Here is a 16,498-nt window from a genome sequence, read left to right on the forward strand (position 1 = left end):
CAATAAATTGCTTGTGGCAGTAACGGATATAATCAGCACCGTGGAACGCCGCCTTTGGGCTCGGGAAACACCCACTGAGTGGTGGGATCACATTGTCCTGCAAGTCTGGGATGATGAGCAGTGGCTGCAGAACTTTCGGATGAGAAAAGCCACTTTCATGGGACTGTGTGCTGAGCTCGCCCCTACCCTGCGGTGCAAGGACACGAGATTGAGAGCTGCCCTGTCAGTGGAGAAGCGGGTGGCTATTGCAATCTGGAAGATGGCAACTCCAGACAGCTACTGATCGGTCGCGAACCAGTTTGGAGTGGGAAAGTCGACCATTGGAATAGTGTTGATGCAAGTTTGCAGGGCCATTAATCACATCCTGCTAAGAAGAACCGTGACTCTGGAGAACGTGCAGGACATTCTGGATGGCTTTGCACAAATGGGTTTCCCTAACTGTGGAGGGGCGATAGATGGGACGCATATTCCTATTCTGGCACCACCCCACCTGGGATCCGAGTACGTTAATCGGAAGGGGTATTTCTCTGTGGTTCTCCAAGCACTTGTGGATCACCGTGGGCGTTTCATTGACATTTACACAGGATGGCCTGGAAAGGTGCATGATGCACGCATCTTCCGGAACAGTGGCCTGTTCAGGAAGCTGCAGGCTGAGACTTTTTTCCTAGACCGCAAGATCACAGTAGGGGATATCGAAATGCCCATTGTGATCCTTGGAGACCCCGCTTACCCGTTAATGCCATGGCTCATGAAACCATGTACAGGGGAGCTTGACAGGAGCAAGGACTGGTTCAACTACAGGCTGAGCCGGTGCAGAATGACTGTGGAGTGTGCTTTTGGCCGTTTAAAAGGGCGCTGGAGATGTCTTTATGGGAAGCTAGACTTGGGGGAAAGCAGCATCCCTGCAGTTATATCTGCATGCTGTACCCTCCATAATATTTGTGAAGGGAAGGCTGAAACATTCAGTGAGGAATGGACCTCCGAAGTTCAACACCTGGAGGCTGAATTTGCACAGCCAGAGAGCAGGGCTACTAGAGAGGCCCAGCACAGGGCTACAAGGATTAGGGATGCCTTATGGGAGCAATTTGAGGCTGAAAGCCAACAGTAATGTTTGGTGTCTTCCACGGGAGTGAAGTGCAGTGGTTACAATGATTTGCAGTGCCTGTTTTTCCCTTGGGGTACAGTATGTTTCACTTTCTGCAATAATAAAAACTGTTTTAAAAGCCAAGAAATCATTTATTCAAAATACAGTACATAAAAGGGCAGGGGGATAGGGTGCTGAACTGTACAGTCAGAGGTTTGACTATGTCCTGCCTGGTGTGCTGTGTAATGCCTGCTGCACTTCAGGATTAATATGCTGCATGGTGATGGGGGTTGAGTGCATAGGGTAAGGGTCGTAGTTCTCGGGCTGGTAGGTGAACGTACAGGTGTTGGGGGCAGCTGGTGGTGGTAAGAACCAGGATGCTGGAGAAGGGGGTTTTGAGCAAACAGTGGGGCACAGGGGAGAGAGCTTTGGGATGGAGGGGCATTAGCACGGTAGTGATCTGCCTGCATGGCTACGAGTGACTGCATACAGTCCGTTTGGTGCGCCAGGAGGCTTATCAGCTGCTTTGTGCTTTTCTTGGTAGCCAATTCCTTTCTCCTGCTTTGCATTTCCCTCCACTGATGCATTTTCTCTCTCCAGTCCTGCAGCCTCTTATTCTCTCTGGCATACTGATTCATAACTGCTTTCACCAAATCTTCTTTGTTTTTTCTTGGTTTCCTCCTCAAGTTCTGTAGTCTTTCAGCAGGCTGTGATAGGGCCGGAGGATTCAAGGACACTTAAAAAAAACAGAAATAGAAACATTTATTACAGAGGCTGCATTGTTTATAATCACAGTGAAGGAGTTTGTAGACTATTTGTAGCATCATTTACACATAGCAAACATAGCACAGAGAGGCCACAGCACGAAGACACGGTGAGTAATGAGGAATGAGTGATTAATGAAGCCATGTTGCTGCCACGGCTCACCGGGGAAGGGGAGCCTCTTGAGTCAGGGCTCACTGGGGTTTCTGTGCATTGGGGAAAGCAGAGAGCAGCTGGGGGGGGACCTGCACTGAACACTATCCCTACATTTTCCACAGGATTTTATCCTGCCAGATATCTCGCTGCTGCAGGTTACCTGGGAAGAGCGTGAGAGTCTTCTACAGCAATGTGGATTCCTCCCTGGTCCCTATGCAGCTTGCCTGTGTGCAGCAATGGTCCCCCCACCCCTCACGGCACAGTGGCGCAGACGCGTTAGCCTGACTGGGACAAGGACCACAGTGGCTCTCCCTATAAACTTGCGCAACTCATTGCCCACGCTCTGGCTGAAACTTTTGAAGAGATTAAAGAGGCCGATTACTGCGACATGATAGACCACATCAATGGGCTATTCCACATCTAGGCATGCATGCAGGCAGCCATAACCCCCACCCTCCTCTCCCAAAACAGTTCCATCCTAAAAATAAAATCTGCTTACTGGGAATCCGCTCCTCTGCTTTTTCTTCACCAACAAGTTCCAGCTGCTGCGACTGGCTAGCTTCCTCCTGGCTTGAGAAGAGCTCCTGGCTGCATGCCTCCTGGGACTCCGGGGTGTCTCCCACCACCTCAGTAGCCTCACTCTCGGTTTCCTCTACACTCTTCACCTCCTCTCCCTGCTCTGAACTGTCCATTGTGGTCCTCGGATTGGCAGTGGGGTCACCCCCAAGTATCGCATCCAGCTGCTTGTAAAAACGGCAGGTCGTGGGGGTAGCACCTGAGCGGCGGTTTCCCTCATGGGCTTTGCAATACGCACTCCGCAGCTCCTTTACTTTAACCCTGCATTGCACCACGTCCCGGTCGTGAGCCCTTTCCAGCATGGACTTTGATATCTGGCCATAGCTATCATAATTTCTACGGCTGGAGCGCAGCTGTGACTGCACAGCTTCCTCACCCCAAACACTGATGAGGTCCTGCAGCTTGCAAGTGTTCCATGCTGGGGCTCGTTTGGGGCGTGGAGGCATGGTCAGTGATTGATTGATTGCACTCCACAGCTGGCTGAGCAAACAGGAAGGGGATTTTTAAAATTCCCAAGGCATTTACAGGGCGGGTCACCTGAGCCCAGGGCAGTGGAGTGCGAAACAATGAGCAGAGTGGCTGAACAGGTATGCTGGGATACCTCCTGATACCCTGGAGGCCAATAAAAGCACTTTTGCTGGCCACACTTGATGAGCAGCGCTGCATCACCAGCACTGGAATCATTACACCCCAAGCAGACCAGGTGTACAGCCAGCTCTGCAACCAGGGAGTTGCAGCGCTGGCCGTGCTTTGCAAGTGTGGACACAGAGTAAGTTGCAGCTCTGTAACCCCATCACCAGCGCTGCAACTCTCAAGTGTAGCCAAGCCCTGAACCCCTTCTGCCACCTACCTGTGGCCCTAGGAGAGGGAAGAGGAACAGATACATTCCCAGCCCAGGCCAAGCACTTCTCTACCCAGCAAAATTGTGGAGGGGCTCCAAGCCCTTCCTCTTAGTGCTCCATAGGAATAAAATGTTGTTTATATTTCAACTTTTGAGTTTCTTTTTTTCTCCCCAGCTGTATTCCAGCATTTTGCTTTGGGTCAGTTTAGGTAAGCACCTAATATAGCAGTACTCAGAGATGCAACTTACGAAACTGCTGTCAGGTTCTCTGAACCATGTCAGTGTTGATTTTGCAGTGAATGTTTACTTAATAGAATATTTTCTCCACCTGATTATATTCTTTCCTTAATCTGATAAAACGTTCTTTCCTTTCTTTTGCTCTGACACTGAACTTTTTACCCCAGGTTTCCAGACAAATGAAAACTAGCAGAAGGCCATTGTGGCCTCAGCTGCACTATTGAACAAACTGATGAAAGCTCTGCTGTAATCTTTTCAGTCAGTAGGATTTACAAGTTAGTTTTCCAACTTTAAGCCCAAAATTGTAAGCTCCAAGATTTTATGTACTTCTGGGCAGTGACTGTAAAGAACTGAGTGTTTTCAGCACCTATCATATAATACTAACAAAATTAGCTTATTAGGCCAATAAACATATTTAAAGAGAGTAAAAATAATTACAAAGAATATCCAGTTATAAAGAAATATTTACTAGCCCATATTGGTAGTCTGTTTGGCTACTAGTGAGGTGATTCAGGTTCAGAATAGGTGTTGATTTTCAGGGCTGTTGAATGAAAGTGGATAGATGTACTAAGCATTTTCTATAGAGTGAACAGTAAATAGGGCATAGAGCTTTATTTAACTCTAACATTGTATTTGTATTGTTAAAAATGGGAAGTGGAAATCTCTAATGAGATCATCTCAGATAAGTGGTTCATAATGACGTGAAAGGCAAGGAAAAAGGGGGATTTCTTGTATGTGCTCAAATGCTTCAGATATGAAACAGGGAAAATCATCTGGTCCAAGCACAGGGATTTGCTACTTTCACTCTTGGCCCAGTGATATCAGTCTGATATCTCACTAGGGCAGGAAATAAATGCATTACACCAATGGAAATCTGAAATTTTGAGCTTTAGAATGATATAGGGATATTATCTCTTTCTAGACAGTATATTGAAAGATTTTGACTTTGAAATCATATCACTTTGATTATTATCATTCCCCCCATCTTTGTTTTAGTAGCTAACATCTGACAAGCTGCCAGTGTTAGATTAATGCCTCATACTAAATAAAATCTGGGATTCTAAGGTGATAGGAGACAAATTTCTAATTATAGCAGTTCTGAATATACTGGCCACTACAATCTCACCAAAATCTAAGCAAAATAAACAAGAGTGTGATAAAGTCTGATATTTTGTGCCCTGCTCGGTTTAAAATTTATTTGATGGAGCAGTACAAATATTATAAGGACCATTAAAATTTTCCAAACATAAGTGGATATGGATCAGAAAAAAAAATCCCTGTATGAATTAATATTTTAGTGTGTATATTGGACAACATATGTCAGCAACTTAGATGATAGCATGGGCTGCCTTGATGCCTCTTCTTAAGGCCAGATTTTGCAGTTATTTACATCCATCCAACATCACTTACTTCATTGAGATTGCACAGGTGCAACTGAGGGAAGAATTTTACCAATAGAGATCATAGCACCAAAAATGGCAGTTCTGACTTGGGGAAGAGGGTGTAAGTGTGCCTAATTTGAAAACCATTTCGAAAGCCTTTTCAGCACATAACTGCATATGACTGAACTGCTTCATTGAGGTGATGTCCACATTTGTCACTAGTGAGATGTATCCCTGGGTGTTGCTGAGCTTTGAGAACCTTCTAGGAAAGTGGTGCTCATTGGGACCATACAATGGCCCCCTCTGAGCACCAGTCGTTTGAAGCTGAGATTATAAAACACCATGCAGTCCCTAGCCATTTTATTTCCTTCCTTTGTGCAGCTAATTGTGGACAGGTTTTCTTTTTGATTTTTAGCCAGAAACCTAGTTTTAACTTGTACTTTAGACATGTTACACTGATAAAGACCATTTTAAGTATTTTCCATGCTGTCTAGATTCCTGGGACACCTCTGGCTTAATTCTGGGCCATCATGTTAGCGCTAAAGGATATGGCGGAAAAGACACAGTTTTAACAGTGTCATTCCCTTCATTCCCTTCCATCTTCCCAGAGTTAGATGCACATACTCAAATGACTCTGTGTGTGTGTGTGTGTGTGTGTGTATAACCATAAGTAATTTAACATCTCTATGTCTGTTTATCTATCTCTCAAGGCATTTGGGGTTTATTAATATTAATAAAATCCTGTCTAGATTATTAAGCCATTAATTAACTGAAGGTATGTGTATCATGTATATTCAGCAGATGGTCATTTCTTGCAAAGCATACCTGCTACATCATGAAGTTCCATTCACTCATAAGAAATGTCATCCATTAGAATGTAGCAGTATACGTGTTTCGGGGACTGGGAAGAGAGCTCCAGCAGGGAAGAGGCTAAGAAGACTGCACAGTTTTCATTAATTTAATATATTGCTTTACTGTTTCTAGGTATCTTCTCGGTGCTCAGCTTGGCATCTGAATGTATGACTCTTGCTGCTGAACTTCCCAAAGTGTCTTATGTGAAGGCCTTAGATGTCTGGCTGATTGTTTGTCTTCTTTTTGGGTTTGCTTCACTGGTTGAGTATGCAGTGGTTCAGGTAATGCTGAACAATCCAAAGAGAATTGAAGCTGAAAAAGCAAAAATTGCCAAGGCAGATCAAGCAGAAGGGAAAGGAGGCAATGTAGCCAAAAAGAACACAGTAAATGGTACAGGGACCCCTGTGCACATCAGCACTTTACAGGTAAGAGCTATGATACGTGAATCCCAGTCATCGTTATTTAAGTAGTTTTAATCTTAAAAATGGGATTAGAAATAGCCAAAGCACATTATTCTTTATGCACCATGATCATTAATGGGCAACATTCTGAACAGTCTACCACAAATGACTTCCGTTCAGATGTTCCCAGTGAAAAAAACGTGAAGCACATTTTTTTAACATCCTAATAAGATGCCTGCTGCTGTGCTTCAAGTAAATCAAGTGACAAGCAACTTTATGATAATCTTGCACTTCTAATAGCAGCTGTGAAATTATAACTGGATTTAATTCAGTCCGGGCTTTCAGTAAGCATTTATTAAGAGCATACTCAAGTAACATCAGTCTCACTGCTTTGCTTGAAAAATGGCCACAGCTGTACTGCATTATACGTGAAGAATTTCTAATCCTAGGGACCCAGAAGTCCTGGCATGTATAAATAGGGGAGATCTCTCCCTGTTAAACTGCCCCCCTTGTGCTGTTAGAGCTGATGGAGAAATCTGTTAGTTGTCATTATATGGTTATGCATACTGTCTCATGCCAAAGTTTTCTATTTGGATGCTGGCTTTACACGGCAGTAACAACATTCTTGTGTAGAGAGATATGGACTCTACAGGCCAATCCTCACCTGTCCTAGATGATATTTAACTTGATGTCTATTCTGCAGGAGCAAGTATAGAGCTATACCAGGCACTAGTTTGGCTTATGGTTTCCAATGACTCAACAATTTTAAATGAACAAAAATACGGCTGGGGTCCTGCTAAGGACACTTTGAGTCCAACAAATTACCTTAAAATGCTGTCCTAAGAAGGCATGGGAGGATTCACCCAGCATGGGGGTGGGGTTCCTGGGTTAGTGAAAAGCTGACATACACCAATTTCTACTAGTCCACCAGCACCAGCAACATGCTGGGTTTGGACTATGGTATACTCCACCAATTCCCAGCTGGTAGTAGAGTCCCTAGGAAATCATTCTGGCTGGCATAAGTTAAACCAACCCTGTGGCTGCTTTAGCTTGTGCAAGGAGCCATTCTTGACCCCCAGTCATCCCTGGATTGTGGGGAGGAGTACAGGTGGCATAGCAACACTGGTGCACTGAGCATGAACAGCTGGGAATTATGACCATGCCCTTTGTGTTAGGATGGGTACCAATTTCAGTAATTCCTTACAACAGAATAGCGTAGATACAACATTCCAGCAGAGCAGCATGGAATCTATTGATTACTTTTGTCAAAATTGATTACTTTTGTGCAGCTTAATTAAGGTTAACATTTTAAAATGACTATGGTGTTGCTAGCTAAAACAGATCTATGTGATCCTCTATCCAAATCATGTATTCCTCTGGTTGCATATCCCCTATCCACTGCGTGAGGTCCTTTTAATTGCTTTAACCACGCTATGTAAGAACATTAGGTGTTTCTCTGTGATCATGTCTTTCATCTGTGCTATACTATAGTAGTGTTCTGCAAAGCTTTCCTAAAAGATGGCATATCACTATAGATTTTAAGGGCCAGATGTAGGTAAGGGATTGTGCATAGACAATCAACAGAAATATTCCCTCCCAGCATACACACACACACACACACACACACACAACGGAGGGGCAGAAGTGGGATAAAGGCTTGTACTCAAGTCCTGATTTCTCTCCCCAGAAACTGCAGGGGCCTACTCTGTGGGTCATTCATTACAGGAGCCTGGGTAGGGCACTCCAAGATGAAGACGGTTTGGCCTGCACAGTTTTGTGTGTTCCTCCAAGCTATCAGGGACCCTTATATGTGAACACCTTTTTCTCCTGGTGGGAATAATGTTTGCTGGATAGGGAGAGCTGTGCTTATGGCTTCTGCTGGCCATAATAAAGGTACAAATGAAACAATGCTTTTTCTGAGAAATTTTGGAAGCATTTATGTAGTAGGACAGAATTTGTCTCTGTAATAGGGTTGTCTCCTTAAATGATAGTGGGGTTTGGGTCTAGTTGATTCTCCGTTCCAAGGTGCAGTCCCTTTAAGAACAGGTGTTCTGAGACTGGTAGCTCCTGGAGAGGGCCAAAGTGCTCCATATCCTCAACATTTCAGCTTTAATTCTTTTTGAGCTTGACACACTGTATTTTGCTTATTTCAGGGCCGAGGGAACGAAGTCAAAACGTTCAAAGTTGGGTGCCTAAAGTTAAGCACCTGAATCCATATTTAGGTATCTACATAAATAGTCTGATTGGTAGAGGTGCTGAGCAGAGTTGCATGCTCAGCACTTCTCCAATAAGCCTTATTTAAGTGTCCAACTATGGGCTTAAGTGCCTAAATTTTGGCACCCAAGTTTGGAAATTAAAAGTGTGCCTGACTGAAAACTCCATATCTGAACAGCCTGACATTTTGGAGAGCTCTGAAATCCAAATCCACATTTCAGAGCTGGTTCTTCATACTACAAAGGGCTGAAAGGAGCTCAAAAGTAGATCCAAATTATACATCTTGGGCCTATCTCTAGTACAGATTACAGAAACCAGGGTTAGGTGATACTTAATGATGAACAGAATAAGGCATGAAAACCAGTGAACAAAAGAGGAAGACATTAAGAAGCATACAGAAAGCAAGGGAGAAATGATGTTTTAAAAGAGATGGAGAATTTGAGACTAAAAAAAAATATAGGAATGCTGCCGACTTCCCCTCTTTCCCGTGGGTGCTCTACCCCTCTCTGCTCCCCGCCCTGCCCCCATTCCACCCCCTTACCCAAAGTCCCTGCCCCAACTCTGCCCCCTCCCTGCCCCTATTCCAACTCCTTCCCCAATTCCAGGCCCCGCCTCTTCCCTGCCTCCTCCCATGAGTGCGCCACATTCCCACTCCTCCTCCTCCCTCCTGGAGCATGGTAATGCTGCCAAACCATTGTTTGGTGGTGACTGGGTGGGAAACACTGGGTGGTAGGTGGAGGAGCGGGGACACGGTGTGCTATGGGGCGGAGGAGGTGGGAGGGGGATGAGGGGAGCTTGGCTGCCAGTGGGTGCAGAGCACCCACTAATTTTTCCATGTGGGTGCTCCCCCACCCTCACTCTCTTTCACCAGGCTTGGGAAGGGGTGCAGGAGGGGGTGCAGGATGTGAGCTCTGGGAGGGAGTTTGGGTACAGGAGGAGCTATGGGGTGCTGACTTTGGGAGGAAGCTCAGGGCTGGAATGCAGAAAGGGGTTTGAGTGCTGGCTCTGGGAAGGGGCTCAGGGATGAGGGTTGGAGTGTGGCCTCCCACCAGGCAGTACCTATCTCTGGTAGCTCCTGGTCAGTGGTGGACACAGTGAGGCTAAGGCAGGTTCCCTGCCTACCCCAGCCCAATATTGCTCCCAGAAGGGGCCAATGTGCCCATGGAGGGGGTGGGGGGCACGTGGCTCTGCGTGCTTCCCCTCTCTGAAAGCACTGCCCCCGCAGCTCTCCCAGCCAATGGGAGCTGTGGGGGTAGTACTTGCAACCAGGAGCAGTACGCAGAGGGCGTCCCCGACCCCTGAGGCCTCTGGGCTGCGCTGGCTGCTTCTGGGAGCGGCTTGGGGCTGGGGTAGGGAGCCTGTCTTAGTGGCAGGCACGCTGCACCACCTGAGATCGCAATTGAGTGGGAGATCCTCTAGGATCATCCAGCCAATCGCAATCCGTCGGTTGGTGACCACTGCTTTACTAGAATAAGTCTGGCAACAAATTACCCTCTGACTCCCTCTAATGTTTCATTAGTGTCATCAGCATCTTTAATAAAGGTCTTGGGCCTCAATCATTATCCTGAATGCAAAAAAGCACATTAGTAGGAAAAATGTGCTGAAATTACACCCAAAAGTAAACATCCAGAGTGCACCCAAACCATTCTTCTTAGTAGGGTAGATATACTGCCTGCATGGGGCTTAGTCTGGCAACAGGTGTTATTCTTATTTATTTATTCATTCAATTTATAATCAATAAAACAGAATCTATCCTGGGCTCTGGGCACCCATAACATTATTAAAGGTACGTATAAAAACAGTAACTTCCCCTCCTCCCAAAACTAGAAAATAACCAACCAGAGATTTAAAATCAAATGCAAAAAATACCCAGGCTCACCCGGAAATGCCAGTCCTTATCATGCCTCTCAGTCATAAGAACGGCCATACTGGGTCAGACCAAAGGTCCATCCAGCCCAGTATCCTGTCTGCCGACAGTGGCCAATGCCAGGTGCCCCAGAGGGAGTGAACTTAACAGGTAATGATCAAGTGATCTCTCTCCTGCCATCCATCTCCACTCTCTTACAAACAGAGGCTAAGGACACCATTCCTTACCCATCCTGGCTAATAGCCATTAATGGGCTTAACCTCCATGAATTTATCTAGTTCTCTTTTAAACCCTGTTATAGTCCTAGCCTTCACAACCTCCTCAGGCAAGGAGTTCCACAGGTTGACTGTGCTGTGTGAAGAACAATTCCTTTTATTTGTTTTTAACCTGCTGCCCATTAATTTCATTTGATGGCCTCTAGTTCTTATATTATGGGAACAAGTAAATAACTTTTCCTTATTCACTTTCTCCACACCTCTCTTGATTTTATATACCTCTAGCATATCCCCCCCTTAGTCTCCTCTTTTCCAAGCTGAAAAGTCCTAGCCTCTTTAATCTCTCCTCATATGGGACCTGTTCCAAACCCCTAATCATTTTAGTTGTACTTTTCTGAACTTTTTCTAATGCCAGTATATCTTTTTTGAGATGAGACCACATCTGTACGCAGTATTCAAGATGTGGCCGTACCACGGATTTATATAAGGGCAATAAAATATTCTCTGTTTTATTCTCTATCCCTTTTTAAATGATTCCTAACATCCAGTTTGCTTTTTTGACTGCTGCTGCACACTGCATGGACGTCTTCAGAGAACTATCCATAATGATTCCAAGGTCTCTTTCCTGATCAGTTGTAGCTAAATAAGCCCCCATCATAGTGTATGTATAGTTGGGGTTATTTTTGCAATGTGCATTACTTTACATTTATCCACATTAAATTTCATTTGCTATTTTATTGCCCAGTCACTTAGTTTTGTGAGATCTTTTTGAAGTTCTTCACAGTCTGCTTTGGTCTTAACTATCTTGAGCAGTTTAGTATCATCTGCAAACTTTGCCACCTCACTGTTTACCCCTTTCTCCAGATCATTTATGAATAAGTTGAATAGGAATGGTCCTAGGACTGACCCTTGGGGAATATCACTAGTTACCCCCTCTGTTCTGAAAATTTACCATTTATTTCTACACTTTGTTCCCTGTCTTTTAACCAGTTCTCAATCCATGAAAATATCTTCCCTCTTATCCCATGACAACTTAATTTACATAAGAGCCTTTGGGGAGGGACCTTGTCAAAGGCTTTCTGGAAACCTAAGTATACTATGATTACTGGATCCCCCTTGTCCATATGTTTGTTGACCCCTTCAAAGAACTCTAGTAGATTAGGAATGTTAAATGTTATTATATTATGGTTACTATTTCCGAGTGGTCCTGTTATAGTTACCTCTTGGACCAGATCCTGCGCTCCACTCAGGTCTGCACTGAGAATTGCCTCTCCCCTTGTGGGTTCCTGTACCAGCTGCTCCAAGAAGCAGTCTTTTAAAGTATCGAGAAATTTTGTCTCTGCATTTCGTCCTGAGGTGACATGTACCCAGTCAGTATGGGGATAATTGAAATCACCCACTATTATCGAGTTCTTTATTTTGATAGCCTCTCTAATCTCCCTTAGCATTTCATCATCACTATCACTGTCCTGGTCAGGTGGTCGATAATACATCCCTACTGTTTTATTCTTATTAGAGCATGGAATTAGTATCCATGGCGATTCTATGGAATATGTGGATTCATTTAAGATTTTTACTTCAGTTGATTCTACAGTTTCTTTCACATATAGTGTCCCTCCCCTTCTCCCCTTCCTCCCCCCCCACGCATGACTTGTTCTGTCCTTCCGATATATTTTGTACCCCCGAATGATTGTGTCCCATTGATTGTCCTCACTCCACCAGGTTTCTGTGATGCCTATTATATCAATATCTTCCTTTAACACGAGGCACTCTAGTTCACCCATCTTATTATTTAGACTCCTAGCATTTGTGTACAAGTACTTTAAAAACTTGTCACTGTTTAATTGTCTGCCCTTTTCTGATGTGTCAGATTCTTTTTATGTGAATGTTTCTCCTCTGATCTGGCCCATACTTTATCCTCTTCCATCCTCTCCTCCTGACTAGAACCTAGAGAATCTCTGTCAATAGACTCTCCTCTAAGAGAAGTCTCTGCCCGATCCACGTGCTCTGCTGCAGCAGTTGGCTTTGCCCCATCTCTTAGTTTAAAAACTGCTCTGCAACCTTTTTAATGTTAAGTGCCAGCAGTCTGGATCCACTTTGGTTTAGGTGGAGCCCATTCTTCCTGTATAGGCTCCCCCTAATCCAAAAGTTTCCCCAGTTCCTAATAACTCTAAACCCCTAAATCTCATCCACGCATTGAGACTCTGAAGCTCTGTCTGCCTACCTGTCCCTGCGCATGGAACTGGAAGCATTTCTGAGAATGCTACCATAGAGGTCCTGGATTTCAGGCTCTTTCCTAGCAGCCTAAATTTGACCTCAGGGATGTCTCTCCAGCCCTTCCCTATGTTATTGATACCTATGTTATTGATACCTGCACCTACTCCTCCCCAGCACTACACATAAGTCTATCTAGATGCCTTGAGATATCTGCAACCTTCACACCAGGCAGGCAAGTCACTATACGGTTCTCCCAGTCATCACAAACTCAGCTATCTCTATTTCTAATTATTGAAACTCTCATTACTAACACCTGCCTTTTCCTAATGACTGAGTTCCCTCCCCTGGAGAGGTAACCTCAGTGCAAGAGAATACCCCAACATCATTTGGAAGAAGGGTCCCAACTATTGGAAGGTTTCCCTCTGCTCCCATTGACTGCTCTCCTTCCCTGGGCCTTTCATCCTACTTAACAGTGCAGAGGTGTCTGACTGGAGATGGGACAAATCTACAGTGTCCCAGAAAGCCTCATCAACATACCACTCTGCCTCCCTTAGCTCCTCCAGTTCCCAATCTGTGTAAAATGGTGGCCTTTGCAGCATGTTCTAAAGGTTAAGTGTGATGCTATTTAGAGCTGAGAGTGGGGAATAAAAGTAAATTCCAAAGTCAAGAAAGCCCCTCCCTGGTAGAAACTCCCTCTTTTAAACCAGTGGGAGCCTAGCTTGAGTTTTTCTGTTGAGTGCAGCTGTGACAGTATGACAAAGGGATCATATATGGCAGGTCTTAAGAAATTGCCCCAATTTCTGAGCCAGAGAAAGATGGAGAAATGCCTTTCTCTTCAATTCTGCACTTAGAACAACAGGGGTTTCAACAACAGCTTCAGATTGTGAACTCTAGAAACAAAAAGTGGGCACACACCCATGGCTGAGAGGACAGATAGGAACATCTGGAAATGTGGCGATAATTCTATCAGCATCATCTTCCCCAACCTACACTTCAGATAGTTAAACTTCCTCTCTACCCAAACCCTTGATGAGGTGTTCAGCAGTATTGGCTGAGTTGGATGAGAAAGAGAAATACACCTGGGTGTCATCAATCTATTGCAATCCTCACAGCCTCTTCAGTAACCCTCTGTCATAGAGTCATAGAGTTTAAGGCCAGAAAGGCCCATTAGATCATCTCATCTGATCTCCTATATATCATCCATATACATACTGAATGAAAGGAGACAAGACAGAACCCTGCAGAATTACACATGAGAGAGTCCTTAGTAAAGAAAACCAATTGCCCCAAATTACCATCTAGAATCTGTGAGCGATAAGACTGACACGTATAAAGGGAAGTGCTAGTGTTTACAGATATGTTAACAGGGCTTCATAATCACTGCTATCAAAAGGCATCTGGTAGATCTAACAAAATCACATGAACACCTATGTGTGAGAAAACTAAGGAAGATTCAGTTGCTGTTGTAGCTTTTGCTAGTGCAGAAAGCTCTAAGGCATGTCAATCTACACATCAGGAGCCACTTTTACCACACAGTTTCCATAGATATCACTGGTCCTAAACATCGAGAAAATTTTGATAATCTCTGATGCTGTGGTAACTTTTTTTTTTTTTTTTAAGCAAATTCTGACTTTTTAATGGGAACCACTGTGGGAGTTTGATTTTTTTTTTCCCACTGCAGAGTAACATCATATAGTGAAAAAAACAGGGAAAAGGAGAACTGTTTGAAAAATGAGTCATTTTTTCTTTGCTACCACTCGTGGTGTGATTGCAGAGAGAGATTACATTGTTAACTCTGGCAAATCCTCCTGGATTTGAAAAGTCACATTTTCATCATGCCCGTTTATAGAAGCCATCCCACACATGTGTGCTGATGACTGAACTGAACATTTGCTAAAAGAATAATGATTTTGGCAGATGATGAATGGCTCCCTGAAGGTGGTGATAACACCCCCAACTCAGTCTGTCTTAAGGAGAAATAGGCATATTTCTTGCTAATCTTCTCAGAGCATTGCTAACATATTTCTGGGCTTTGGCATCTGATGCATATTATGTTCATCTATGCTGATTTATAATCTATATGACCATTCCTTTGATCTTACTATAGTGCTTTTTCCTTCACCTGTGTGCTTTAACCTCAGAGATTTTTCTTGCAGATTCATTACGTGCACAGTTTTGACTTTGACAGCTAAACCACTGTGTATCTATGTGAAGGCAATATTAAATACCTTTGACCTGTTGCTGACTTCAAGACAAGCAGACCATGGGCACCTTCGGTTTCGTTGGTTTGTGTCTTTTGTAGCTAAGCATTACTTCTGATGCTATTGCTCTGCCATAAAGATGGTTTAGGGACAAGTGTTGAGAATTTATAGAAAAGATGGTACTTTAGTATCATACCAACTTCCTTGGTAAAACACAAGAAACTTAGTCAAACTGCCCTAAAAACATATAGATAGAATACATTCTAGGTAATGATCCTAGGAACTCATCACATTGTGTATGAGCATCAGGTTTGCCTGCTAAGGGCAAGACTCAATAGATCAGTTTTCTAAGAGATAAAGCACAAGATGGAGTACTAGTTGATCTGTTATGGACCACCAAATCACACTAGAGAACAGGATGACTGGCTCCTTATGCACCTAGTTATAGTGTGTAGAGAGAAAAAAACTCTTTCAGGAGGAACTTCAATCTAAGAACATATGCAGGAAGTCTCATGTTGCCAGTACTAAAACATCCTTGGAATTTCTAGAAATTATGGATGACAATTTTACTAACTCAGAAATTGTTGCAACCATTATGTGGAAGATTCTATTACCACACCTCATATTGACAAATAAAAAGGAATTCATCACATAACTAAAAGTTAGTGGTTGCTTAGGTAAAAGTGATCATGACTTGATTACATGTGTTTTGTGCAAACGGAATAAATTTATTGTTGTTCAATGTGTATTTTACAATAGCACATAGGAGCCCTTACATTGGACCAAGACCCCATTGTGCTAGGCCTCCCACCAGGCAGTACTTACCTCTGGTAGCTCCCGGTCAGTGGCAGATGCAGCGAGGCTGCAGCAGGTTCTCTGCCTACCCCGGCCCCATAATGCTCCCGGAATGGGCCAGTGTGTCTATGGAGGGGGTGGGGGGCACGTGGCTCTGCGTGCTTCCCCTTTCTGCAATGAGAGCTGTGGGAGTGGTACTTGCAACCAGAAGCAGTACGTGGAGGGAGACCCCCAAGGCCGAGGGGCTGCGCTAGTTGCTCCTGGGAGCGGCATGGGGCCAGGGTAGGGAGCCTGTCTTAGTGGCAGGCATGCTGCACCACCTGAGATCGTGATTGAGTGGAAGATCCTCTGGGATCGACCAGTCAATTGCGATCCACTGGTTGGTGACCACTGCTTTACTAGAATCAGCCTGGCAACAAATTACCCTCTGACTCCCTCTAATGTTTCATTAGTGTCATCAGCATCTTTAATAAAGGTCTTGGGCCCCAATCATTATCTTGAATGCAAAAAAGCACATTAGTAGGAAAAATGTGCTGAAATTACACCCAAAAGTAAACATCCAGAGTGCACCCAAACCCTCTGTAAAACCACTGTCGGTAGACAGGATATTGGGCTGGATGGACCTTTGGTCTGACCCAGTACAGCCATTCTTATGTTCTTATGAGTCTATGGTATGTCCATTCATCAAACCTGATTGG

The 16,498-nt window shown here is 44.3% G+C and overlaps 1 protein-coding gene across 3 annotated transcripts in view; it reads left to right on the plus strand.

The window, feature by feature from the left end:
- The window catches only part of GLRB (glycine receptor beta), a 75,179-nt gene that overhangs the window by 55,328 nt on the left and 3,353 nt on the right, over positions 1–16,498 (plus strand). For all 3 annotated transcript variants that reach the window (XM_050946508.1, XM_050946506.1, XM_050946507.1), the window contains one exon: positions 6,023–6,315. In XM_050946508.1, coding sequence (XP_050802465.1) covers positions 6,023–6,315 — 293 coding nt within the window. The remainder of the gene's footprint in view (positions 1–6,022; positions 6,316–16,498) is intronic.

Source organism: Gopherus flavomarginatus, chromosome 3 (assembly GCF_025201925.1).
Source record: "Gopherus flavomarginatus isolate rGopFla2 chromosome 3, rGopFla2.mat.asm, whole genome shotgun sequence".
Taxonomy (NCBI): domain Eukaryota; kingdom Metazoa; phylum Chordata; order Testudines; family Testudinidae; genus Gopherus; species Gopherus flavomarginatus.